Source organism: Sciurus vulgaris (assembly GCF_902686455.1).
Source record: "Sciurus vulgaris genome assembly, chromosome: 10".
Classification (NCBI taxonomy): Eukaryota; Metazoa; Chordata; class Mammalia; order Rodentia; family Sciuridae; genus Sciurus; species Sciurus vulgaris.
The window spans coordinates 11860756-11886575 of record NC_136470.1 but is presented as its reverse complement, the minus strand read 5'-3'; the positions used below and the strand labels follow the sequence as shown (position 1 = coordinate 11886575).

Here is a 25820-nt window from a genome sequence, read left to right as displayed (position 1 = left end):
ATGAAGCGTCAGGAGAGCATCAGGCCTGGACGTAGCTTTGGCGTGGGTGGGAGGCTGACTCTGGCCACCTGGGCTCGGCTGGGGCTGCCCGTGCTCATAGTGGCCATTGCTGCATCCTTTGCAGTTCTTCCTCAGAGTGACTCCCTCTTCCCAAGCTGTGGCTCACCTGGCAGCTCCTTTTGACTTTGCCCTGGGATTCATGACATTCAGATTAACTTCAGGAATTCTTTCTGTGAGGTGATGTCCCGCTCGGCACGCCTGCTTGGTCACCTTGTTCACCAACTATTGCTCACCTCTAGATCAGCTGTCCTTCTTGTGCTTCTTACCATTCCCGGGGGCACTAGAACGTGCCAGGTGTAGGCACACCCTTTGCTGCTGGTGAGACTCTCATCCTGCAGATAAAACTTACCATTTGACTTAATAAAGGATCTAAACGTGGCTTTCCTTCTGCAAGTGAGTAGGGAGCAGCTGTTGGTGGAGGCTGAGAGGTGGTGTGGTCTATTCTGTCCACCTGGCCTCTCAGGCCTTCTGCTGACCCCTGTGCAGAAGCAGAGGTGGACAGGGAGATTTTCCCTCTGCGCTGTTTTGATTTTTCTGCTGGGGTTGTCTTGGGCTCTTTATCAAAACCTGTTGTTCTCTTCTCTCTGTTCACTCTCCATCTCTGCTTTCACCTGGGTTTCCTGTGCTGCTGGAGGAACACGGTTGTTGTGGAGACTGTGGCCACAACAGACAGGCTCTCCAGCCTCAGGGTGCCCTTGGCTGGGCCGCCTCATACCTTTGAGAAAACGACAACTAATGGAGGTGATAAGAATAAAGATGAATGTTTGTACAGAGCTGATGCTGGCAGAGCAGTTGTTACGGGTGGAACTCTGTGTGTCCCCTCAACAACAGCGTCTTGGAGTCCTAACCCCTGGTACCTCAGAATGAGACCTTATTTGGAGACAGAGTCTTTACAAAGGTATTCAAGTTAAAATGAGGTCATGGGGTGGGCCCGGATCCAACACGACTGGTGTCCTTACAAAAGGGGAAACTTGGACGCAGAGACAGACGTGCACGCAAGGACATCATCACGTGACAACTGGAGCTAGGCTGCCACCAGCCAAGAAGGTACCAGAAGCCAAGAGAGAGGCTGGGAACTGATTCTTGGAGTCTTCAGGGGGAGCGTGGCCCAACCCACAGCTTCGTCTCAGGCTTCTGGCCTCCGTGAGTGTGAAGCAACCCATTCCTGTTGTTCTAAGCCACCCAGTTTGTGGTGCCTTGTTTAAACAGCCCTGGGAATTGAGTACCGCCAAGATCTGAGCGCTTCACTGTGGCTCCTCATTTAATCTTCTCCATGAGCCCGAGATGGGTGCTGTTGCCCTGTTCCTTTTGTAGATGACCACGTGTGGCACAGAGAGTTGAACGCATTGCTCAGGGTCACGAGCTGGTCACCCACTGGCACCCCCTCTGCGATCATCCTGTGTCTCCCCATTCCTCCTCTCATCCTTCCTGACCTTCTCCTCTATGGGGCTCTCTGTTCGCCCATCCATTTCCACAGTGGATATTCCCGAGGGAGACAACCTCCATGCATGTGGTAATGACTCGCTGGTCTCTCCTCCAAGGTCCCTGGCAGAGCTTCTGACCTTGGCACCTCAGGAAGCTCCACAGGCAAGTCAGCCTATGCAGGACAAAATCACAAAGCTGTTCCTTAGTGCTGTCTTTCCCAGTGAACTGCGTCACCCGGCCAAAACCCGGCCACCATCCCTGAGTCCTCCCTTGGTCGTATGCCTCTGTTCCCCACCACCCAGTCCTGTTGATTCTATGGCTAAACTGCCATCTTTACGTCAGAACCAGCTGCATAACTTGCAAAGTCCAGTGCAAAATGAAGATATGGGGCCCTTGATTCAAAATCAAAGGAAAGACGATGTTAAAGGTACTTAAATTATAAACTTTTCCCCTTTCTTCTGTGAGCTCTGTCTCTCAACTTGTCATGTTTTCCAATTTCACTTAATGTCCTGAATAAAGAAAAATTAACTTTTAAAGTTATTAGCCTTACTGCTTATCTTTATGTTGCACGATGCTACTTTCAAATGCAACTTTACGTAGGAGCATTAAACTCGGCCATGAAATCATAGAAATGACATCATTTATATTTTGCATGTGCAGCTTTTTTTTTTCCCTCATGGGATCCATGAGAATGTTGAAAGAGATGAATTCAAATGTTTTTATTTCGTTTCTTTCATCTCTGCACATTCTGCCACCACTCTCTACCTTTGGCTTCCTGATGTGTCAGAAGGAACCCAAAGGATAGAGCTATGGACTTCACCTTCTTCCCCTCTCCTCCTGTGCTATCATTTCTAGCATAAGGGAGGCTCCACAAGAAGGAAAGAAGAGGTCAGGGGGCCCTGGTGGTCCCTGTCTCTTGGCATGGCATGTCATTGCCTTCTTCTTTATTTAAACCAGATCCTGGGTCTGATGGGAAGCATGGCACCTGGAAGCTGCCAGCGTCTCTTGCAGACTCAGTTGTGTCCCTACCATGTTTGCCCTGTGCTCACTTTGGGTCTTGCTGGGATCCTACGCTCAGGGCATCGTGAACACTCCACAGAGAGAGGTGGCCAGGAAAGGCAGTCACTCTCAGGACAGGCAACTCATCAGTCCACACACATGTTCCATTTTCCCTTGAATTTCACTCACAGAAGTTCAAAGATAAAATAATTTAAAATGTCAAGGTGCCATTGATAATAATAAAATGGGAATTCCAAATCTTCATAAAAAGAAGGTCAAGATGGTGACAGCAAGCATTAAACCAAGCACGAGTTGCTTCATGTGTGAGATACACCCATGAATCTGACCTTGACCTCAGTCCCTCCCACCCCGTTTCTCACTGTGCTGTCCCAGTTGGCACCATCCTCTCTTTGTCCCTGGCGGACTCCGTCTACCTTGACTTCTTCATGAATCTCTGCATCCACCCAATACAGGCCACCCCGGGATTGTTCTGCCTTGCAAATCAGACCTGCTTCGTTCCCTGCATAGCAGCCTGCGGTAGCTCCCATCTGCCATCAGCTGAACGCTCAGACTTCTTAGCAAGGTACTGCTTCTTTCCCAGCCTCTGCTGCCTACAGTCTGGCTGTGTTGAACCTTGAGAAGCTCCCCTGAGCCTTTGCATATCTACCCCTGCTGCCTGAGGGTGGTCTTCACCTGGTCATCCCTGCTCCTTCCCCAGGGATCACCTCCCACCTGGAAACCCCCCCTCAACTCTGGGCAGGTCTGATGCCTGTTGTTCCTGCCTGCCCCCACAGCCCGCACGCTTCCTCTTACAGCATCCACCCTCTGAGGTACAATAAGCAATTGGCCTGGCTTGCCCTTAAAGCCAAGGTCACATACAGGTCTTCTGAGTGATGAATGAGAGAATAAGCCAGCGCGTTTGCCTTCCAATGGCATTTGCGAATCTGGAGTCCTCAGGACTGCAGGAGCCAAGTTACTCCACTGCTCAAAATAATATCGCGCGGCCCCAGGCTTTCCTGTTTCCTCTTTCAGTCGAGGAGCAACTGGTTTTTAAGGCCCTGCTTTTCTTCCCACAGCTTTGCTGGCCTTCACCCTGCCTGGCCTCCAAGGGGAGAGCCTTGTCATTCCTATTAATGCAGTTTTTCTTCAGCTGAGCTTTATGAATTCATTTACATCCCCGTTCCCCTTCCTTCCCTTCCTATTACCTTCAAGATAAGCCCGGGCATAAGGTAACAAACTGTCAGGTAGTGGGAGGGAGTGAGCAGCTCCTCCCTATTTGGAAATTCTGCCCCTTCAACTTGGGAAGAGACTGGACCAGAAGTAAGAGTTCTTTGGAACTCTTGCCTGTACAAATCTGGAAAATGTGTTCTGTGAGGTGCATCACTGTTTTGAGGGAGTCAAGAACGCCAGGCAGCACTTCAGCACTATCCTTGGAGGCCTTTTAAAATAACTAGATCACCACCACCAACAACAAAAATGTGAAAATATGCCTCTAAATGGGACGCCTGACGGTATGAGAGTTTAAAGTGCTGAATCAGGAAGGCAGAGCATCCCCTTGTGACCCCGTGCCTCAGAAGACCCAAACTTGTCACCACTTTGCACATGTCCAGGACACCCCCAAAGTGTATCAGCAAGCAGGAGGGTTTGCAAGGTGCAGAATTTACAAATGGGGGGACAGACTGTGCGTCCAACCATGAACTGGCAGTGGGGGGAGGGGGTGCGTGCTGGTTTTCAACGTATCCAGCCAGAAGATGGCCAGCAAACAGGACTTGAAAAGACGACTCCCAGATGGTGGTGAATAAAGTACATGACACAGGTGCTCACAGGCGAGGGACGTGACCACTGAGCCGCCACCAAACACCAGTGCTCAAAATAAGGCAACAGAGGAGAAGGGACAGGATGAGGACTGCCAGAGGGACAAGGGTCAGCAAAGAAAGGACAAGGAAAGGTGAGTATAGGGCCCAGGGGAGACTGAAGACAGAGTGGGACCCTGGGGCCACCCAGTGAAGCTGAGCCTGCTGGAGGCTCAAAGCTCCTGGGGTGAGCGTGCCAGGGAAGCAATTAGGAGGGACAGAGCGCTCCGGCTGGCCAGCCTGATGGCTGTGCAGGCGCCTGTATTTCTTTACATTTGCCAACTCCTGAGCCGGCCTCCCCGCTTCTGTGAAATACAAGGGGAGAAATGAGGTGGCTTCCCCGTCAGAGAAGGGGACATGGAAGAATCTGTCCAGAAGGCACTGAGCCCAGGAGGAGTCGTAGCAGGGACAGTGAGTGGGTCACCCAACCCTGGCTCGAAGCACAGCCTTTTCAAGAATGCTGGTGTAGCTGTTGGAAGCTCTAGGAACTTGCAGTCACTGACTGTCACCTGCTTAGGGCAGGAAACATGTTCTGTCAGGAGCACAGCCAGCCTGCCCTGCTCCCACAGCGACTCGTTTTCACTTTCAAAAGAGCTTTGTGAGAGTTCTGATGCTACTCTGGAACCATCAGCATCCCTAAAGTGAAGAAAAAAAAAATAGGTTCATTATTAGGCCCAGTGAAATTACTATATAATGTTCCAATTAAGTCAGTAAAGCACCGAATACATGCCCTCAAGTCTTCGTTTCTGCCTTGGACGTTCCCACCTTGCTCATCATACACATCCTGAAAGTGGGATGAGGGGTGATGGGCTGTCTGGAGCCAGAAGCTGTTTAAAGCAGTAGCTGGGGAGAGGCACCCTTCCACCCTCACGTCTGAGTGTTGGGCTCTGCTGGTCCTTCCGGCTGGTCAGCACTTGAGTGTTTCTGAGAACCTTTTGTTGTACGCAGGGAGGGAGCCACTCCTTTGGCCAGTTCTGAGCAGAAAAGATCAAGTATAGATTTCATATTTGAGTTTTAAGTGCTGGTAAAAGTTGCATTAAGTTATCAAATGCACTGCAATCCTGGCTTCCTTGCCAAGTGGCTCTGTAGTTTGGGATCACTCTGCATCCCAAAGAAAAGAAAAGGTGTCTTGTTTTAGATGCTTGGGGAAAATGGGGATTGATACAGTTACTTTTAGACTAATCGAATCCAGATGGTGTTCATGGAATAACTTTCTGGGGTTGGTACCTGGTCCCCAAACAAGGTGTTCATTTTTATGGGATTTAGAAGGTTTGGTTGAAAAGGCAAGGAGGGGCTCCTACCAGACCTGTTTGGAACAAAACAGAGGATATAATCTAAAGATGGTAATTCAAGACCAACACAGAACGTTTGGAGTAATTCTTTAATCGATTGATTCATATTCCTTCTCTTTCTCTCTCCACACACACATACGGTCCATGTCTCTGTACCCATGGTTTCTGCATCTGTGGATTAAAAATATTCTGAAAAAATTGCATTTATAGTGAACATGTATTTCTTATATTTTTGAATCATAATGCGGTATGACAACTATTTACATTGTGTTAGATATAAGTAATCTAGAGATGACTTAAAGTACATGGGAGGATGTGTGTAGGTTATATGCAGATATCAGGCCTTTTTATGAGGGGACTTGAACATTCTAGAATTTGGTGTATGCAACTTTTGGTGTATACCCAGGAATGCTGTAGGCCTTCATTCGTGTACATACAGATATAGCATATCACAGAGAAATTTGTAAGTACTGGCAGTGCTGGCTGCTTGTGAGGGTCAGTCAAATCAGACCTGTGCTTAATTTCCATCACTCCTGCCCGGCCAACTTCCTCCCTCCCTCTTTTGCTCACTCATTCATTCAGAAATGACTTGTTGCCCTTCTACTGAGGGTCAGATTCTTCTTAGGTGCCAGAGATGTAGCTGTCAGTAAAACAAGGTCCCTGCTTGCATTCCAAAGGGGAGAGCTGACCCTACGGCTGCGCGTGGTCAAGTACAGCAGGGTCGGGTTGGTGTCCAGCAGGCACAGGGTCTGAAATCCATACACAAATATAGTCATGAACTGTACAATGACATTTCACCCAACAATGGACCAAGATTACGATGGAGCCTAGATGTGATGTAGGCCATTCCTTCTAGGTGTGTGAAAGCTCACTTATCCTGTTCACACAACCACGAAGTAGCCTAACAATGCAGCTCTCGGAACGTATTGCTGTTTTTAAGCAAAGCGTGACTGTACGCATATGGACAGTCACGCAGGAACAGGCCACTTAGAATATGTATGAATATACAGGGAAAGTACAGGGCTTGATCAATTGGTGGTCAGTGTACAGAAAGAGAGAAAGACATGACTGCAGAAAAAATTATAGGAAAAGGGACAGCTGGGTCAGTGACTGTCAGAAACCAAATGAAGCACAAGAACTCCAAGGGGTGGAAAATGGCAGCCAATTTCCACGTGCAGTTTCCTTAAGGCAGAAAAGTTACAGAACCCAGGGTTTATTGTCAAAAGTTAGCAGACAAGTTCCAGGGTTATTTTCTCCGTTACTGAGAAATATAAGGATATTTTAATCCCGTATGGGATTCCTTTAAATGTTTTCAAAACAATGACGTGTGTAGAAAGTTTGCGGGCTTTATTTTGTTTTACACCTTTGGAAACAGAATTACTTTTAGACAACCCAGCCGTTTTATTGTCAAGGAGAACAGCTGTGTTTGTTGAGGAACTGGATTTCAGGAATTTGTAGGCTGGAAAATAGCAGAGCAGAAGCCAGCGAATTCATCCAAATTAGCCCTTAACGGGTTCTTTTCAGGGAGTGTTGTGCTTATTCCATAGGAAATGCTTAGGCAGCACCTGAAACATGAGGAATATGTTTCATGGCATAGTCCCCCTCGAAAAGGCGAGGCCTTCTCTTGGAGCAGCTTTATAGAATATGCAAGCAAACATCATGTACTCTTTTCCCAGGTGTTTTAGTCCTCAGAGCAAACTCACTCAGTCAGGAAGCAGTGGATTTGTGTGCTCCTCATCTTTCCCTTCTCTGAGCCCCTCACTTCCACGGAATGGGCCCCTAATCTCTTTTCTTTCTTGCACTATCATTATATTAGTTCATTTTTGTTACTATAACCAAAGTGCCCAGGGTAGGCAACTTTATAAGAAAAGAAGTTTCTTTGGGCTCACAGTGACAGTCCAAGGCCACATCTGTTGATAGCCTTCTTGTTGACAGTCTTGAGTCGTCTCCCAGGACCACAGATGAGAGACCATGCACGTTTGTCCACTTCCTCTGTTCTCCCTCTTTCTTCTTAGAAAGCTGCCACTATTCAATCATGGGGCTCCACCCTGCTGACTTTATTCAAACCTAATCAGCTCCCAAAGTTCCCGCCTCTCAACACCAGCATCAGATTAAGTTTCCCTCCTGTAAGAACCTCAGAATGGGGATTACATTTCAGCCCACGAACCCGTGGCATACTCACTGAAACCATATGCAGGCTGTAACACCCCTGTTCTCCCCAGGGAATGAAATGGACAGGCTAGGCCACTGTGTAAGCGCTCTGCTTTGACCGTTTCCTATCAGCTGCATATCAACTGGGAAGTAGGTATAAACCCCCGTTTTCCAGAGGAGGAAACTGAGAACCATAGTGGTAACACTGCTCTCTGACAAATGCTGACCTGAGACCTTGCAGAGTCTGAACTCCCTGCACAGGGCACGCAGCCTGCTTAGACCCTCCTTATGCAGGACTGGGACAGTCCGGAGCAACACGCCAGCCTGCCTCTGCTCCCCATGCATCTCCCGCACACATCAGCGTGTGTCTTCTTTGTGTAAATAATTAACATTTTAAATGTTTTCATTGCTCTCATTCATGATTTTAATTTAAAACTCTAAATAAATTGAAAATCCACTCTACTATCTAAAGACTAGTTCTATTCTCATTTTATGTATTCTTATCATTTTTCTCCATTTTTATTGCTGCATTATGGTTGTGCATCATGGTGGGATTTGTTGTTACGTATTTGTACATGCACATAATATAACCATGAAAGTGGACCAGTGTCACTCATTCCCCAGCATGTCCCCCCCATCCCCTCCTCCCACCCCTGATTCCTTTCCTCGATTCTGCTGCTCTCCCTTTGATTTTCATGAGAATGACCCTCCTCACTTTTCTTCTTCCCCTTTTCCTCTCTAGCTTCCACATATGAGAGAAAACATACAACCCTTGACCTTCGGAGTTTGGCTTATTTCTTTTAACAGGATAGTCTCTAGTTCCACCAATTTTCCTACAAATGATGTAATTTCATTTTTCTTTAAGGTTGAGTAAAACTTCATTGTGTATACGTCCCACGTTTTCTTTATCCATTCATCTGTGGATGCACACCTAGGCTGCTTCCAGAGTTTGGCTATTGTGAATTGTGCTGGTATAAACATGGGTGTGCATGTATCACTATAATGTGACGATTTTAATTCTTTATGTTAAACACCAAGGAATGGTGTGTCTGGGTCAGAAGGTGTTTCCATGCACAGTCTTTTGAGGCACTTCCATACTGATCTCCATAGTGGTTGTGCTAATTTACAATTCCACCAACAGTGTAAAAGTGTGCCTTTTTCTCCACATCCTTTGCAGCATTAATTATCATTCACATTCTTGTTAATTGCCATTCTGATTGGTGTGAGATAAAATTTCAGTGTAGTTCGATTTGTATTTCCCCAATTGCTAATGATGTTGAACATTTTTTCATGTATTTGTTGGCCATTTGTATTTCTTCTTTTGAGAAGTGTCTTTTTAATTCATTTGCCCCTTTATTAATTGGGTTATTTGATTTTTGGTGTAAAGTTTTTTGAGTTCTTCATAAATTCTAGGTATTAATCTCCTGTCCGAATAATAGCTAACGAAGATTTTCTCCCATTCTGTAGGTTCTCTCTTCACATTCCTAATTGTTTCTTTGACTATGGAGAAACTTTTTAATTTGATGTCATCCATTTTTTAACCAGTGGCATTATTTCCTGAGCTTTAGGGATCCTATTAAGAAAGTTTGCCTGTGTTTAAAATCTGGAGTGTTGACCCGACATTTTCTTCAAGGAGTTGCATAGTTTCTGGTCTAATTCTAAGGTCTCTGATTCATTCTGAGTTGATATTTGCAGAGGGTGAGAGAGATGAGGGTCTAGTCTCATTCTTCTACATATGGATAACCAGTTTTCCCAACAGTTTTTGTTAAAAGAGCTGTTTTTTCTCCAATGTGTATTTTTGGCACCTTTGTCAAGAATAGCTGTGTGGTTTTGTTGTTGTGACTTCTATCCTGTACCACTGGTCTATCAGTCTGTTTTTAGAGACGTACCATGCAGTTTTTGTTACTGTAGCTCTGTAGTATTGTGATACCTCCAGCATTGTTATTATTATTATTATTATTATTATTTTACTTAGAATTGCTTTGGATATTCTGAACCTTTTATTCTTCCAAGTGAATGTTAGGGCTGTTTTTTCTAGTTCTGTGAAGAATGTCATTGGTCTTTTGATGGGGGCTCCATTGAATCTGTATATCACTTTGTAGTATGGTCATTTTAGCAATATTAATTCTGCCTATCCATCAACATGGGAGGTCTTTCCATCTTCTGAAGTCGATTTCTTTCTTCAGAGTTCTATCGGTTTCATTGTAGAGGTCTTTCACTTCCTTGGTTAGATTTATTCCTAGGTTTTTTTGTTTTGTTTTGTTTAAGGCTATTATGAAAGGGATTGTTTTTCTGATTTCTTTCTTACCAGATTAATTGTTGGAATATAGGAAAGTTATTGATTTTTATATGTGGATTTTGTAACCTGCTTCTTGGCTGAGTTTGTTTATTTTCTCTGGCAATCTTCTGGTGGAGTTTTTGTGATCTTCTAAGTATAGGATCATATCCTCTGCAAATAGTGATGATTTGACTTCTTTCTTTCCTATTTTTATCCCTTTTATTTCTTTTTCTTGCCTAATTGCTGTGGCTAGAATTTCTAGCACTATTAAGTAGGAATGGTGAGAGCAGATATCCTTGTCTTGTACCAGATTTTAAAGGAAATGCTTTCAGGTTTCCTCATTTACTATGAGGTTGGCTTTGGGTTTTTTTGTGTATAGCCTTTATATTGAAGTAATTTCCTTCTGTGCCTCATTTCTCCAGTGTTTTTATCATAAATGGGTGCTGAATTTTGTTAAACACTTTCTCTGCATTTATTGAGATGACTACATCATTTTTGTACTTAATTCTGTTTATGTGATGAATTACATTTATTGATTTGTGCATGTTAAACTATCCTTTCATCTCTCAGATATAACCAACTTGCTACTTCTGCTTGTTTTCAAGCTCCATTCACTTTGTATATCAGTTTCCATCCTTTCACTTTCAGGGTGTGGCTGTCTTGAGGGCCCATTTGCTTTTGCTGTTCACTTCTTGCTCGTGCAATTTTTAAGTCAGTAGCACAGAGATGAGTGTGACTGAGAAGCTATTAATGAGACTCTTACTCCCTTTTATTCCTTAGTATTTTAACTCATTTCATCTGTTACAAAGTCTTAAAAAAATGATTCTCCCAATGAGGATTGCTGGTCATGAGAAATGGGGTCAGCAACAACATCACAAAACAGTAAGCTGTTTTTGATACTTCTTAAGGTCTTACCATCTTTCTATTTAACATAAGCACCAGCTGGCAGGATGCTGGAGGGTTAGCCAGGGTAGGCTAGCTGCTAAAGCAAGCAACCCCCAAGTGTCCATGTCATCACAGAATAAAGGATTAGTTCCTGCTCAGGCCATAGTTCATTATGATTGGAAATGAGGGAAGCTCTGCTCCATGCAGTCATCTGGGGACCCAGACTCCTTCCATCTGGTCCCTCCTCTGACTTCTGGGGCCTCAGCCTGTCCTTTGTCTGTACTGGACAGCAGATGGGAAAGCAAGACATGGAAGACTGCACAGGGGTCTCAAGGCCTAGACCTGCAAGTGACAAACATCACTCTGTCTTCTTTCCATTATCCAGAACCTTGCAGTGGTTCTCTCTACTGCAAGGTGGGGGGCTGGAGAAAGTACTCGTCCCATACGAAGAAATTATCATCTGCACCCTGTCTAAGCTCTCGGTTCACCATTTCTCCTCCTCTGGCTTGTTTTGGGACCAGGATCTGAGCTCATCACTTAAGATAGTAATAACTACCCCATGTCACCCACACTCCTCATGATCCTATCACAATCACTGCCCCACCTCTGGTACCTAAAAAATAGGCTGATGATTCCAGTTCTCATCCTAATTAACCTCCAGGTGCAGCTTCTTAGTCTGAACTTGAGTATAGAGAAAAACCTTAGACTCATGTCTAACTTTACCTTTTCTTTTTTCAGTGCTAGGGATGAACCCAGGACCTGTGCCTGCTAGACAGATGCTGTACCACTGAGCTACACTGCAGCCCTAAATTCACTTTTTGATCTTCTTGCCTGGCACACAGTGCCTAGTCCAGGGTTCTTCACCTGCCGTGGGGCCTTTCCTATATTCTTAGGAACACTGACTCATTGCTTCTATACACTCTCAACAACACACAAAAGAAAAAAGAACACCCTTTTCCGGAAAAGGACTTCAAACATGTAGAGACACCTCTGAGTGTTTGTGAATTAGAGGGAGTGGTCTCTTATCTGCAGCATTTACAAGAGGAGGGTGCCACTTAATTTCTTTCTTTTTTTTTTTTTTGGAGGGGAAGGAGAGGGAGGCAAAGTCTGAACAACTGAATTCTATTCTCTTCCCAGAAGCAAGTTTGTGAAATTGGCCCCTGGTGACTGGGGGACTTTAGCACATGGATGTGGCGTGCCCAGAGTGGCTCAGGCAGTGTCAGCACTTGGGAAATGTGGACTTCACTGGAATATCTCTGGCTTCAGAAAAGAGGGGAAGAATTTGCAGTGCATTTGCGCTCCTCTAAATATTAGTAGCTTTCTAGATCTTAATAGTAGGGAAGAAATAAGGGAGGGATGGAGAAATTTCATTCCTTACAAGCTCAACAGTGACATTTCTGGGCTGCGAGGGCAGCTGCTGGGTTAAGTGCTTGTCTCTGAGTGGTCCAGAGCTGAGAGGGCACTGGGAGTGGAATTTGATTGGAGTGGGGTGTTCAGCACTCCACCAAGGGGGATCTCTAAGATAATATCCCTTGAGATTTACAACAGTGATACCTTGGAGTTGTATAGTCGCTTACCATAGATAAAAGATGTTTTTGCCCATTGCATCATCTGATCCTCAGAGCACCACCTGGGGACACCTGTTCCTAAAAGTCAGCATAGCAGTCACTTACCCTGACCCCAGTTGGAACCTTAGTCTTGAGATTTGTAATCCTCTGCCCCTACCTCATATCCGTGGTTTACTCATGATGATTCTACAGCCATGTGGCGCTTTGAAATCATCCAGGTTAGAGGCAGGCCTTGGCATAGATCTTGTTTAACACGGTGATGTATTTAACCTAAACTCTTGAGACTTGATGCAAAAAAGTGAAGGACTGGTCATGATGTGTGCCTGCTCTGGTCTCCAAAAGTTCCAGGGTACATTGGCATGTCTGGCTCTGAGAAGTCCTGCAGGGAGGCATGTACTGACCTTGACTTATCCCAGGATGTCCCTGGTTTTATTCTGCCATAAAAATTCCTTCCCTGACTCTGAAAAATACCCATTATCTCCATGGAACACTGTGGGGTCAGGATTCTTTGAAAATTAGTAGTTGACATAATTCTGATCATTCTCTAGTCACTGGACTGCTTGTAGGCAAATGAGTTTTCATGATCAATGTGATGGGAATGATCCCAAGAAGACGTCTCCAAATCTTTCCGAGGATGGAGGACAGCTCCCACTGCTCCTTAGGGGCTCATTTCCCGGGAATTCTTCCTCTTTTTTTAAAAAAAGGAAAACATAAAAACCTTTATCTAAAGTACTCTAAGATCTGCACACTATGAGCCTTTCAGGATGTTCCCTCGAGGAAGGTTCTAGCCATGGCCATAGCTTCAGGAACTTGTCTGCAGTGGGGTGTTCACCACGGAAGGGTGTCTTGGAGTTATCCTAAACTTCACTCAGCCCCCTGAGCTGCGTGAAGGTGAAGCCAATGAACAGAGGCCACGCCCTCCCGTTTCCCCTGACCACCGGTTGAACCAGGATTGACAGAGCGTCAGGCTCCACTGGATTCTAAGGACTGATTTTTTTAAAAGTGTGTACTTCCATCTGCTTTCCTGAGAGTAAAGACTTGCCTATAAAATATAGTTAAGATTAAAGAAACTCTGGCAGAGACTATTAAGAAATAACTTTTTTGACTCATCCAACACAACAGAAAATTTGATCCAGAGTGAGCCATTAAACAACAACAACAAAATGCCTTTAATAATTGTTGTTGGTTTTAGTAAAAATGTTCTCTTTTGAACTGGCCAAGAAACCCAGGAGTGGGGAAGCTAAGTGGTGTGTGGACTCTGCCCAGCCACTGCAGAGAATGGGCTTGCCCACTGGGCAGCGGACACGCTGTGCACGGGACTCTAGATTGGGAGCGGCTCGTCTGTCATCTGCCCTTTGTTCAATGACTTCTTGGCAGGCGGCTCCTGCTCCACCCACTTCTCACCTTCATCCTGGAATGTGCTTGCTCCAGAGGCATCCTTACTCACAGCCCTGGCATCCTCATTTCCAGAACCTTCTCCACCTACCTCCTGCACCCCCTTCTATGGCTACAATGGGACATTTCCATGACCTGCAACGACTCCATCTTCGAAGGACTTTTGACTGCAACCTCCTGCCACTCCAACTTGCTGGTGGTGTGTCACTACCCCAGAGTGACCTTGCTGGGCCTCAGCAGGACTCCTGCTCCCCTGGACCTCTCCTTTCTCCCATGCTCATTTCCCTCCCTGTATTTAGCGCAGGGCCCACGATCCATCACTTCAAGCCATCTCTTGCTAGTAGGCACTTTCACACTTGTGGACCACAGCCTACATGTGACCGAGGACCCGTCTGCATGTGCGTTTGTACACATGTGCACATCTGCGCAGACTTCTTCCCAGCGTAACTCAACTGTGAGCGTTCCCCAATCTCTCCCTCAACGTCAGTTCCCACAGTCATCATCCCGCACCTCTCACCTTGGTGTGTTGTGAGAGTCATTGGTATAAACTAATCGCTTCCTGTGGCTGTTGGAACAAATTACCACAAACTCAGTGGCTTTAAACAGCAGAGACTTAATCTTACAGTTCTGGAAGTCAAGAGTTTGAAATGAAGGTGTTGGCTGGGCTGCCTTCATTCTGAGGCTCCAGCAAATCTCTTCCCTTGCCTATTCCGCCTGTCCTCTTGGGCTCCTGACCTGATTCCATGGAACATCTCCTTTTTTGACCCTCCTTCTAAGAACCCTTGTGAATACCTTGGATCCTCCTAGAGTATCCAAGGCAATCTCTCCACCTGAGGATCCATGACTTAATCATATCAACAAAGTCCCCTGTACAACGTAAGGTAACATGATCCTAAGTCCTGGGGGTTAAGAGGGCAGACATCTGTGGGTGCTTTCTCTGCCTGTCACCTGAACCATTTTGATTTTCTCAACCTTCATTTACTTTTCAGTCTTTGCTGAACAGGTTCCCTGCCCCACCCCACCCCCTGCTCCACCATCCCAAATGGCCTCAACCTGGTCCTTCATGTCGTCCCTGGTGCTTAAATTAATGGGCAGTTTTAATTGTCTTCCCTGACAAGCAGAAGGCGGTGCAGGAAGGCACCTTGGAGGACCATCGGTGTGTGGGACCATCGCTGGTCCTCGTGAGCGTGTCCAGCAGTCACTGACTTCCTGTGTTTTCATGTGAGTGCAGTTGACTGCAGAAGGTGTTCAATGCCTGCCTTGCTCTGTAAACCACCCAGGGCTCCACAGTGTCATGGCTAGCATTATTAGTTTAAGATCACTGGCCACATAACTGCAGGTGAATTTTAAAAATAAATATCTTCATTCACCTGCAAAAAAAAAAACAAAAAAAAAAAGTGCATAAATCCTGCTAGCAGGGTGAACTTTTTTTTTAACCAAGTAAAACCTGTGTGCACCATTCAGACCAAGATCTGAGCATCGCCAGCTCCCCTGGACCACCTCTGCCGGTCCCCTCTGCTGACCCCTTTCCTCCCAGAGGAGGTGCTGCTTTGAGGGGGCTTGGGCATCTTTTTAGTTTTGTTTTTCATTTTAAATAGACCTTATTTTTAGAGATGCTTTAGGCTCATAGCAAAATGGAACAGGAAGTAGTTTCCCTGTACCTACCTCCCTACACACATGCACAGTCTCTTCTGCAAAACTGAGATCAAACTGGAATGGTGCATTTGTTACAACTGATGGACCTCCACGGACTCATCTTTACCACCCTGCATCCATGGCTTACACTAGGTTCACTCTTGATGTTGTGCATTCTAATTTGAACAAATGGAAGTGGCCTGCATCCACCATTACAATATCATACAGAATCGTCTCACTGACTTAAATCTCCTCTGGGCCTCACCTACTCATCCTCCTTCCCCACTCACTCCTGTCAGCCTCGGAGCTGGTTTTCACTGTCCCCACAGTTTTGTCTTTCCCAGAATGTCACAGATCTGAACTGGTACAGTGTATGGTATGTAGGCTTTTCCAATTGGCTTCTTCCATTTCATAATATGAATTTAAACTTCCTCCATCTCTTTTGGGGGCTTGATAGTTCATTTTATTTTGACACTGGCTCTTTTCCACTGTTCCAAAGAGTTTAAAGAAGGCACTGGACTGAATCTAGTGCAAGATTTACTCCTAACATATCTTCTTTGAGTCTGGGTAGTGTTAGGACTGAGGTGAGGGTTCTCCTCGGCCTCAGAGAGTAAAGGGCCTTGCATGGTATGGTATGGTACGGCTTGGCATGGGGCCACTGCGCTGCACACTCCTGTTTTGATGTCCTGCAGAGGTCAAGTTCTGCTAAGAGGGGTTAGACTATGTGACAGAGTAAAGAAAGGTAATGGCCCAACACAGCCAGAAATGTGGAGTAAGGTCCCTCCTGCCTTGTGACTCCACTGTCCCCAGAGTCTTGTCATTTCTTTCATGTAGCTGGATAATTCCTTTGGAAAGACCATGAACTTTAAGCCAAAGTCATGCTCTGAGAATCACCTAGGTATGGTAGTCAGCTGGTCACTCATCAGTGTCCTGGGAATGATGCAGTGATGGACGAGAAGGTGTTAATGAGGAGTCTGAAGATAGAGAACTAAGTAGTGAGAGTACCAGCCTGAGGTGCTGCAGGACAGTGCTGGCCTAGAGGTAGCATCAGTGCGACCCTGGGTTCCTGGAAGCAGAGCGTGGCTCATAATGAAGTGCTGAGACCTCACAAAGGAGGCTGGAATGGCCAGTGTCCCTCACCCTATCAGGGTCCACCTGGGTGCCCTGCAGGGAGACCCTGGCCCATAGCTCAGGACCCTGGAGGGCCTCAGCTTGGCCGCTCACGTGCCTGCTGCATGCATCATGAGGGTGATGTTGGCTCTGTATGTCTGGTGTCCCCTTGCCATTTGTTAGACTTTGTTCTCTAAGTGGACTTGACTCAGGGTAGTTGAGTTTGTGGTCATTCTTATGATGGTTTTCTTTCTTTCTTTTTTATTGGTGCATTACAGCTCTACATACTGGTGGGATTTCTTATAATGGTTTTCAAGAGCTCAGGGTTAAGTGTGCTTATAGGTATTCACAGAGTTCTTCAGAACATTCTGGATGGGAGAATGGGATGATCCCAGGCCAGATTATCTCAATCCCTTTGACCGTGAGTTTCCAGGAAGTTCAGGGAGCCGACTTTGCCAGGAATTATATTTCAGGGAGGATTTTGAAACCTGAATAGGAGCAACGTAAGTACGGTCATCTCTGTGGAAATCTGGTGCTCTGAAGCTGTCCTTAACTCCTCCCTCTCAGAGACCGAGGGCTGCCAAGTGAATATCCCACACACCTCACCAGAAAGTCCCTGGCTCTGCTCCCAGCAGCCTTGCTGTTGACCTTGTGAGGTGTGAGAAGGAGGAAGGGAATCTCCATTTTGGACAAACCTTCCTTCCTCCTTTCTGAGAAACGGTCCAGGGCCTGTGCCTGCCAGCTATGGTCAGAGTTCTTCAGAGCGCATGCCCAGAGTGGCTCCTTCAACTTGCCTGAGAAGTGACTGGGAAGGCCCAGACTGGGAGCTGGTCTTAGTTTCCTGTGACTGCTGCAATAAATTTCCAAAACTTGGGTGGCCAAACACATCGGAAATTCATTCTCTCAACATTTTGGAGACCAGAAGTCTGGGATCCAGGTGTCAGCAGGGCCACGCTCTCTCGGAAGGCTCTGAAGAATACTCCTTTCTAGCCTCTCCCAGCTTCTGGTGGTGGTTGGCAATGTTTGGCCTTCCTTGCCTTGTAGATGCCCCTTCAGTTGTCACTCAGCTATTTTCTGTGTTTCTTCTCCTCATATAAAGACACCAGTCATGTGGTAGTAAGGGACCTCCTTATTCCAGTATGACCTCATTTTGACTAATTATGTCTGCAGTGACTCTATTTCCAAACAAGGTCATGTTCTGAGGTTCCTGGAGAACATATGCCTTCCGGGAACAATATTCAATCCACAGCAAACCCCACTATCCACCTCTCTCCTTCTCTCCTCCCCTACTCTTCCCAACAGGCCTTACGCGGTGCAGGGGGCCCACCTGTGTGCCCAGTGGTGGGGCAGGCCCTGGAGAAGTTTCCTGAAGTGAAACTGCATCCCTTCACTCCAGGAAGGCCTGAGAGATCAGAGAACGCTGGTCTCCCTCAGGACAGGCATCCACATGCTGGGGGACACCCACTCAGCATATTTTCCTCCTTAATAGAGGTGCTTCCAGACTCCCTGGCTCCTGGCCAGTCCCCTCTGCTTCCTGGAGGGGAAGGAGCCCTCAGCGCCTCACAGTGGGCCATCCCAGACCAAGGTTTCTGGCCCAGACATGAAAACTGGCATCTGCTCCTGGAACTCCAACTTGGCCACATTTGGTGGCTTCTCTACTGGAGCAGCGATGGCGGCCACACCCCACATCTTCCTGACTGAGCAGCCCCTTGCCCAGGGGAACCAATGTCCTCTTGCTCCAAAACTATGAAGGTGGGTTCCTGGGCCTCTTGTAACCTGGCGGAATGTTTTCCAGGTTACCTAACCAAACTCCTGCAAAACCACACCGCCTATGCCTGTGACGGGGACCATCTGAATCTGCAGTGCCCTCGGCATTCTACAATAAGTGTCCAGTCGGCATTTTATGGGCAAGATGACCAAGTATGTAGTCCCCAGCAGCCTGCCTCCCAGAGGGAAGACAGCTTAACCTGTGTGGCACCTACCACCTTGCAGGTATTCCCTTCTGTAGATGTGTTAAGATGACAAAATGGTTCCAACTCTCTCTGTGTTTCTCTCTCTCTCTCTCTCTCTCTCTCTCTCTCTCTCTCTCTCTCTCTCCATCTTTCTCTCCATGAATATATATTTGTGAAGCAAATCTGGTTCGTGAAAATCCCAATTCGTACAACTCACCAATTTTGCAGGCGAGCTTTATTTGCTTCTCAAAGGATTTTGCCAAAGTCCAAATCATCCCTACCTGTTGGATCCCTACCCTTAGTACACTGGCAATATGAATTTATTCACAGGCGTATTTCTTACTAAACTGAAGTGAAGGATAACCATGCTGGGATTCAACCATTGGGCCCACATCCCCCACAGATACCAAAATGGAAAAGGAATTCTTAGGTGGAAACCACAAGTATTTCTGTGAAGCAGATGTAGAAGGTCACGATCATTCTAAGAGAATGACACCAGAAAGGGGACTATCAGTAACTACGGTTTGCTTCTCCATAAGATAATCACATTATTCTTGTTATTCTTGGAAGCTATGTTGAGCAGCCTCTGCTGAATTACTCTTTCTTCTGGATAGTGTCAGGAATTGGGGGAAGGGGCTCTAAGTCATTCCTTTTTGGGGGTGTATGTATATTTGGGGAAGGATCTGGCATAGAGGAAGGGCAAACTAATATTCACTGATGGTTTCCAACTATCCCTGGCTTTCAATTACCCAAGTGACTCCCATCCACTAACCCTGGCGCCTCTGCATTTTAAGTAGTTGGTCAAGATTACTGAGACACTTGGCCTGGGATTTTTATTTTTTAAGCCTCCAAGTTCCAGATGAATACATTGAAGGCTAGGTGTTTAGATTAGGTGGCAAGTTAGAAGTGGGATGCTTTTGTCAGCCATAGAAAACACAGGTAAAGATAAATCTACTGGGAGAACTACCTTCAATGCTGTGTCACTCTTCCTAAGACCCCAAGAGGAGAGGTAAAAATAGCATGATGAGTGGAGGTTTTTCTATTTCACACACATGTCTTGCTTTCATTCCAAGTATCAGTGTCCGGGTAGTCACATGGTTGGTGAAAACATTAACCCAGGGCCCAGGAAGAATGTGTTTGAATGAATTCCCTTGACATGGCTTCCACGCTCTGAGGAGTGACGACCTGTTTCTCTGGGAGGCAAGCAGTTTGTTTCCTGGTGTGCCCCACCCCACCCAGTTCTTCCTTCAGGGTCCCATATCTCTGTTGACTTGTCCCCATTCCTCACCCCACTGCTCTGCCCACCCACCCCAGACTGTCTGCTGCCCCCCTAAGTGCATAAAAGGCGGGTTGGCCAGTGCCCAAAGGCCGGAAGTCCCTACTTTGAGAAAGTATGAACTCCTGGCAGGCTGGGGCTCCTGTTCAGCCAGGTGCCCCTGAGGGAAGAGGATGTTCCATTAGGCTGACAAGTTAGTATTTGTGAACACAGTTCTGATGCTGTTCAGAGGCTTGTTTGCCAGAAACATCTGCATGCCCTGCTCTTTTATCCAGAGATCAAGAAATCCTTTTCTTTGTGACTTTTACACTTTGCTGGGAACAGAGTTTGCTTACGGCAGAGAGAGGACAGGTTGACATCCACCCAGGTGACCATGACCCACCAAACCCATGACTGATGGCAACAGGAAGTACCCTCTGTGCGATTTCCAGCTTGGACACAACCTGTGCTGGAGGCGCCATCTTGAGACATCTGAGGGCTGAGTCACTCACAGTGACCCCTGGCCATGCAAATGTGCACCATCCTCTGAGAGCCACACCTTTGGGGGTGTTGGGGCTTCCCTGGGCATCTTCTTGTTGATGGGTCCACACTTGCTGGGTCCATGAGGTGACAGGTGACACCTAGTAGAGCCAGCATCCTTCAAGTCCTCAAGTCTAGGACCTCTGAGTTTAATCACAGGCAGGGCTTGTTCCTTTTGGAAACCAAGAACTGGAAAATAGAGTAAACGCTGGAACTTTCTATGATCCAGAATCTGGTGGTCCATTAGCTTCCACAGACCATTCATTAACAAAAGAGGGAGTTGCCTAGAAGAAAAAAATTTAGGAGAGAGAGAGAGAGAGAAAAGAAATATGAAAGAGGGCTGGGGTTGTAGCTCAGTGGTAGAGCACTTGCCTAGCACGTGTGAGGCACTGAGTTCGAGCCTCAGTACCACATACAAATAAGTAAAATAAAGGCCCATTGGCAACTAAAAAAATATTAAAAAAAAAAAAAAGAAATATGAAAGAAAGTTCTAGAACAAATGCTCAGCAGAATGCCTGAGTATCCCACTAAGTAAATTGCTCTGCAAGAGAGACATAGGCTCTGTACTTTTGAGTTTGGCCATGGTGAGAATTAGCGTTAATTTTCCCTTGTTGGACTCTTGCTGGGTCATGAGCTGGATAGGCTGGGGTGCCCAGGGTCCTGCCCCAGTGCCCAGCTCTCCCGGACTCTTGTAGGGTTGTTTCTAAGGGGAGGTGCCATATCAATGATTCCTGATCAACACTGCTATCTCGATTTTTTTAAAGCTAGGTCCCCTCCTTCAAGTCCCCTCCAGCCTAATCCTCAAAGGGGACACTTGATCTTGCCCAGGTCCCCTGGAGCATGTCCCCATGTCTGCAGGGGACAGCAATTTTGCCCAAAGAATCAGCCGCAGCATCAGCTGGGGCTGGGTGGGTGCTGGTTCTCAGGAGGGCCTTGGCTCTGCTGGATCGGTGTCTTCCCTTGGGAAGGAGGGGGAGAAGGCCGCCAGCGCCAGCGCCCACATGTAGCTGCTTCTGTCCTGTAGCAGTCCTCGGGGCGGGAGCAGCCCGGGCGTGGGGTCTGGCAGACACTGCGCGGTTTACAAGCCTGAGCCTTTTCTACCTCCTTCTAGAAGGTGCTGGACGAGTGCCAGAACCGGCGGGCCTGCCACCTCCTGGTCAATAGCCGTGTCTTTGGACCTGACCTTTGTCCAGGAAGCAGTAAATACCTCCTGGTCTCCTTTAAATGCCAACCTAGTAAGTAACTTCTGAGGGGGGAACAGTGCTTTTGGGGTTGGTTCTCAGTTTCATTGATACTCTTGATGAAAATTCTCTGCCCCTGGTGTTTATCCAACTCTGAAACTCTTGTTAGTCGGGGAGAGAGAGAGAGACAGGCAGGCAGAACGAATGCATGCGTATTCTTAAAATCCCCGAATCTAAAGATCCTTCCCGGTGTGTACAACTCAGTTTGACTGATGCCAAAATATCAGAGGTGACAAGAAGAGCCATTGATTTTCCTCAAAACGAGGAACTAATTCTGCTTTTTCGAGGCAGTCCTGTTAGGAGGCTGGAGTCCTTGAGGACCAGAGGCATGGTTGTCCCCAGAGCCTGCTGCTTCAGACGTTTACGAACCGGCTGCGCTGATTTTTATTGATGGCAGAGATTCTGTTGGCCATTTTTTTGTTCCCAAGGAGAATGACCAGAGCAATCTTTCCTCTCTGATTCCTGTGCCTTTCTCCAGTGACTTTTGCCACTTCCAATGCACATTGGTTTTGTGATTAACCTGTTGTCAGCCAAAATAATTCTTGAGTGGCTTGTGGTTCCAGGAACCCAGCATATGCCTGAGAAAAACCCAGAGTGATTACATTGCTATCCAGGCCCTAGCAGGGAAAGGGTCTGGGAGAAGCTCGAATGTCTGCAGAGAGCATCCAGAGGTTCTCCCCAGACATGCAGTGCAGACATGGCACCCATTGGCTCGAGAGTGATTGCATCATTCAGACTTCTTAAATAATCTGCTGAAAAGAAATGAGAGCAACAACATTTAACCAAAACATAAGGAATAATAGTTTTATAATACCCCCTGTATGTCGACACAATCAGTTTTCCTTTTTGCACTGTGTTCTCTGTTGGTTCTCCCCCTGGAGCCCAGAATTCCCCCAAGACACTGGTGCTGGAAGGGAGGAGGCCTCGGTCACATGGGAGCCACGTCTGCACTGCACATCTGGGGAGAACCTCTGGGTGCTCTCTGCAGACACCCAAGCTTCTCCAAAACCCTTTCCCTGCTAGGGCCCAGAAACCTCGACCTGCCCCTCTGGCTCTGCCCTGGTACAGTGCAAGCAATCGCACTCACACATTCACTAATTCACACACATTCACACCCACTACACACCCAGGCACATGCACACAATCACGCACTCATAAGGTGCTCCACAGACACACCTTATCCTATGTACTCTCCCCTACTGTACACACACATGCTATCACACATGCTCACTATCATACACACCCTCACACACTCACACAAACACAATTACAAATATGCACAAATAGGTGTGAACATTACAGAACAGCCAGACCCTACCATGCGTTGTGTGCTCCATTACCAGATCTTACCGCCTAGCGGGCCCCTGACACACCTTGCAGACTCAGAAACGTGTGCGGGATTCCAAGCGGGGTCACGTTCCCTCCACTCCCCACAGCTCAGGTCGCCCAGGATTTTGGCCCAGGTGGGGTTGGGTTTAGGCAATGCTGGATCTGTATCCTTTCTGCAGTGGGCGGCTGTGTCCTCTTGGGTCGTGTTCAGGACTCTCTCTGAGGACTCCATCATAAATGAAGATAATGCTGCTTCCACCCAGTCTGTCGTAGAGACCCTAAGTAGAGTGTTGCATGTCAAAGGCTTAGCGCAGGACTTGTCATGGAGAAGAGTCAGTCACTGGAAGCTCTCATTCGAGAAAGAAGATGGGAGTGATTCTGTGAAAGATCTGAGACCAAGGGCAGCGGGGGAATGGTGGGGTCTGTCCTAGGCGAGCGGAATGGCAGGGCAACCCAAACAGAATCTAAAAACACAAGTGACCAAACGCTCGTCTGTATTTTAATATCCCCAGGTTCTGACAATCATAAGAAATGCCAATAATAAAGTACTTTTATCATGGCAGATTGATCCACTGCCCATCTTTAAGGGGCTATTGCTGATAAGTAACTGTACAGATGGTTCCTGACTTAGGATGTTTACACTTAACTCTACCATGGTGTGAGAGCGAGACACATTTAATAGCAATCACACTGGAGATTAAGCCTAGCAAATTTCAAATTTTGCTCTTTTCCTGGGCTAACAATATGCAATATTACCCTCTGCTCTGAGCCTTTGATTATCCTGAATGCTCCCATTTTATGCACAGAAGGCCAACCTTATCCACAGTGAATGTGTTCCAAGACCTCCAGTGGATGCTCAAAACCACAGATAGTACTGAATCTAGTGTGTACTATGTTTTTCCTATACAGACACACCTATTATAAAGTTTAATTTATAAATTAGGCACAGTAAGATATTAACAAAAATTAACAATGAAACAGCACAATTATTTCAACATACTATAATAAAATCACCAGCATCAATACACTTGTACTTTGAGACCATTATTAAGTAAAATACAGAGAATTTGAATACAAGCACTGCAATATTGTGACAATCAATCTGGTAACCAAGATAGCTAGTAAGTGACTACAGGCAGGTAGCATATACGAGGTGGATACACTGAAAAAAAGAATGATTCTTGTCCTGGGTGGGACTAAGCCAAGTGGCAAAAAATCAACATACTACTCACTACTCAGAAAAGTGCACAGTTTAAAACTATGACTTGTTTACTTGTAGAACTTTCCATTTAATCTTTTCCACCTAATAATTTTGGGCTTCAGTTGACTGCAGGTAGTTGCAACCATCCAAAACAAAAGAGGGGATGAATGCATTAAGGAGCAATGCCAGGGTTTGCCAGCTCTAAAGCTGGTGATCATCTCGAGGTCATAAAAGTTTTCCTTTCTGCGGTCCAATAGTTTGGTCTCACTGCTGTTTTTCTGACTTTGGTAGAAAGTCATGGGAATTTGCAAGTTATGGGAAAGCAGAGTTCACATTTGGAAATTATTTTCTTTCATGTTTTAAGTTTGGAGCTTAAGCATCGTTGATTTGGGGATATGAAGATCCAGCCACCAACCAAAGTCCTAATGTGTATTGCTGACACCCTTCTGGAAGGCTCTGGTGGGAACTTTCATGCTGTGCTGAATGCAACCCATAGTGATCAAACCATGCTACACATTGGCCCCACAGATCAGGTACACATACACACTGAAAGGCAGTTTCTTAGAATTACAAGATGGTGTTCAGCCTTTCTTTGTGGGATGGCCATTGATGTTTTCTAAGCTACTGTCTTCCTTATTTTAAAAAGTGCTGGTCACAACCCACTAACTTGATCTCAAACTCATCAGTGGGCTTCCTATCGCGGTTTGGAAAACATTGACTATAAGTGCAGGGGACCTGGAATCAGCTGGCATTCAGTCCAGGAGGGTAAGGCGGAAGGGAAACACAAGATCATGAGGGAACTGAGGGCAGGATGGTTGTCAGTCATCTTCCCTCTGGGCATGGTCCCCCTCCCTTTGCCATCACTATGCCAGACCAGCCCGGCATAACAGCCCGGGACAACCTCAGCAGCTCCCATCTGCTCTGTGGAAAGTAGGAAAAAAAATAAAACAAAGTTAAAAAAAAAAAAAAAAAAAAGCAGAGCAGAGGGTGTTAAGACTATTCTGGTGTTTTTTATTTTTTATTTATAAAATATTGCAGTGGGGATTAACCACATATGCAAGTAAATTACCATGATCCCCTGTATGTTTTACTTAGCTTTGATTTTGCAAAGTTTACAGTAAGTGACAGACTAGGAGATTTTCAAACACAGAAGTCACTAGTTAGTGTCCAGAATATGTGAATCATGCCTCCAAACAATTTCTGCATCTCCAACACTGTGCAAAGGAGGTGTTCATGCTCCCGTGGCTGTTTTGAGTGTTAAATTTATTAATACACCTAAAGCCCTTAGAACAGGTCCCAGTGGAAAGGGTGTGTTTAATGACTACTAGTCATTATTCTTTTTAAGATAAAGATATTATTAAGTTAGTATAATTTTTATAGCATACAAATCATGCATTTTTAAAGGCACAGTTTGATGATCTTTAGTATATTTGCTGAGTTTTGCTTCCATGACCACAGTCCAGCTGCAGAACATTCCACCATCTCAAAAAGCTTCCTGTGTCTATTTTCTATCACTTCTTGATGATATCCCTGGTCTCAGGAAAACACTAATCTACATTCTTCCCCTAAAGACTTCCCTTTCTGAATATAGTGTATATAGTCGTGTGCCACATAATTACATGTCCATCAGTGACAGGCCACCTTTGTGGTC

At 46.1% G+C, this 25820-nt stretch overlaps 1 protein-coding gene across 3 annotated transcripts in view; it reads left to right on the top strand.

Moving 5' to 3' along the window:
* Positions 1 to 25820, top strand: part of EVA1C (eva-1 homolog C) — a 79508-nt gene that overhangs the window by 17913 nt on the left and 35775 nt on the right. The window contains exons 2-3 of one of the 3 annotated variants that reach the window (XM_079101343.1): positions 18447 to 18643; positions 21513 to 21633. The exons of 1 other annotated variant lie outside the window; for it this stretch is intronic. In XM_079101343.1, coding sequence (XP_078957469.1) covers positions 18447 to 18643; positions 21513 to 21633 — 318 coding nt within the window. Of the gene's footprint in view, positions 1 to 18446; positions 18644 to 21509; positions 21634 to 25820 lie in introns of all 3 variants that reach the window. One more of the 3 variants, XM_079101342.1, reaches the window with a different exon arrangement.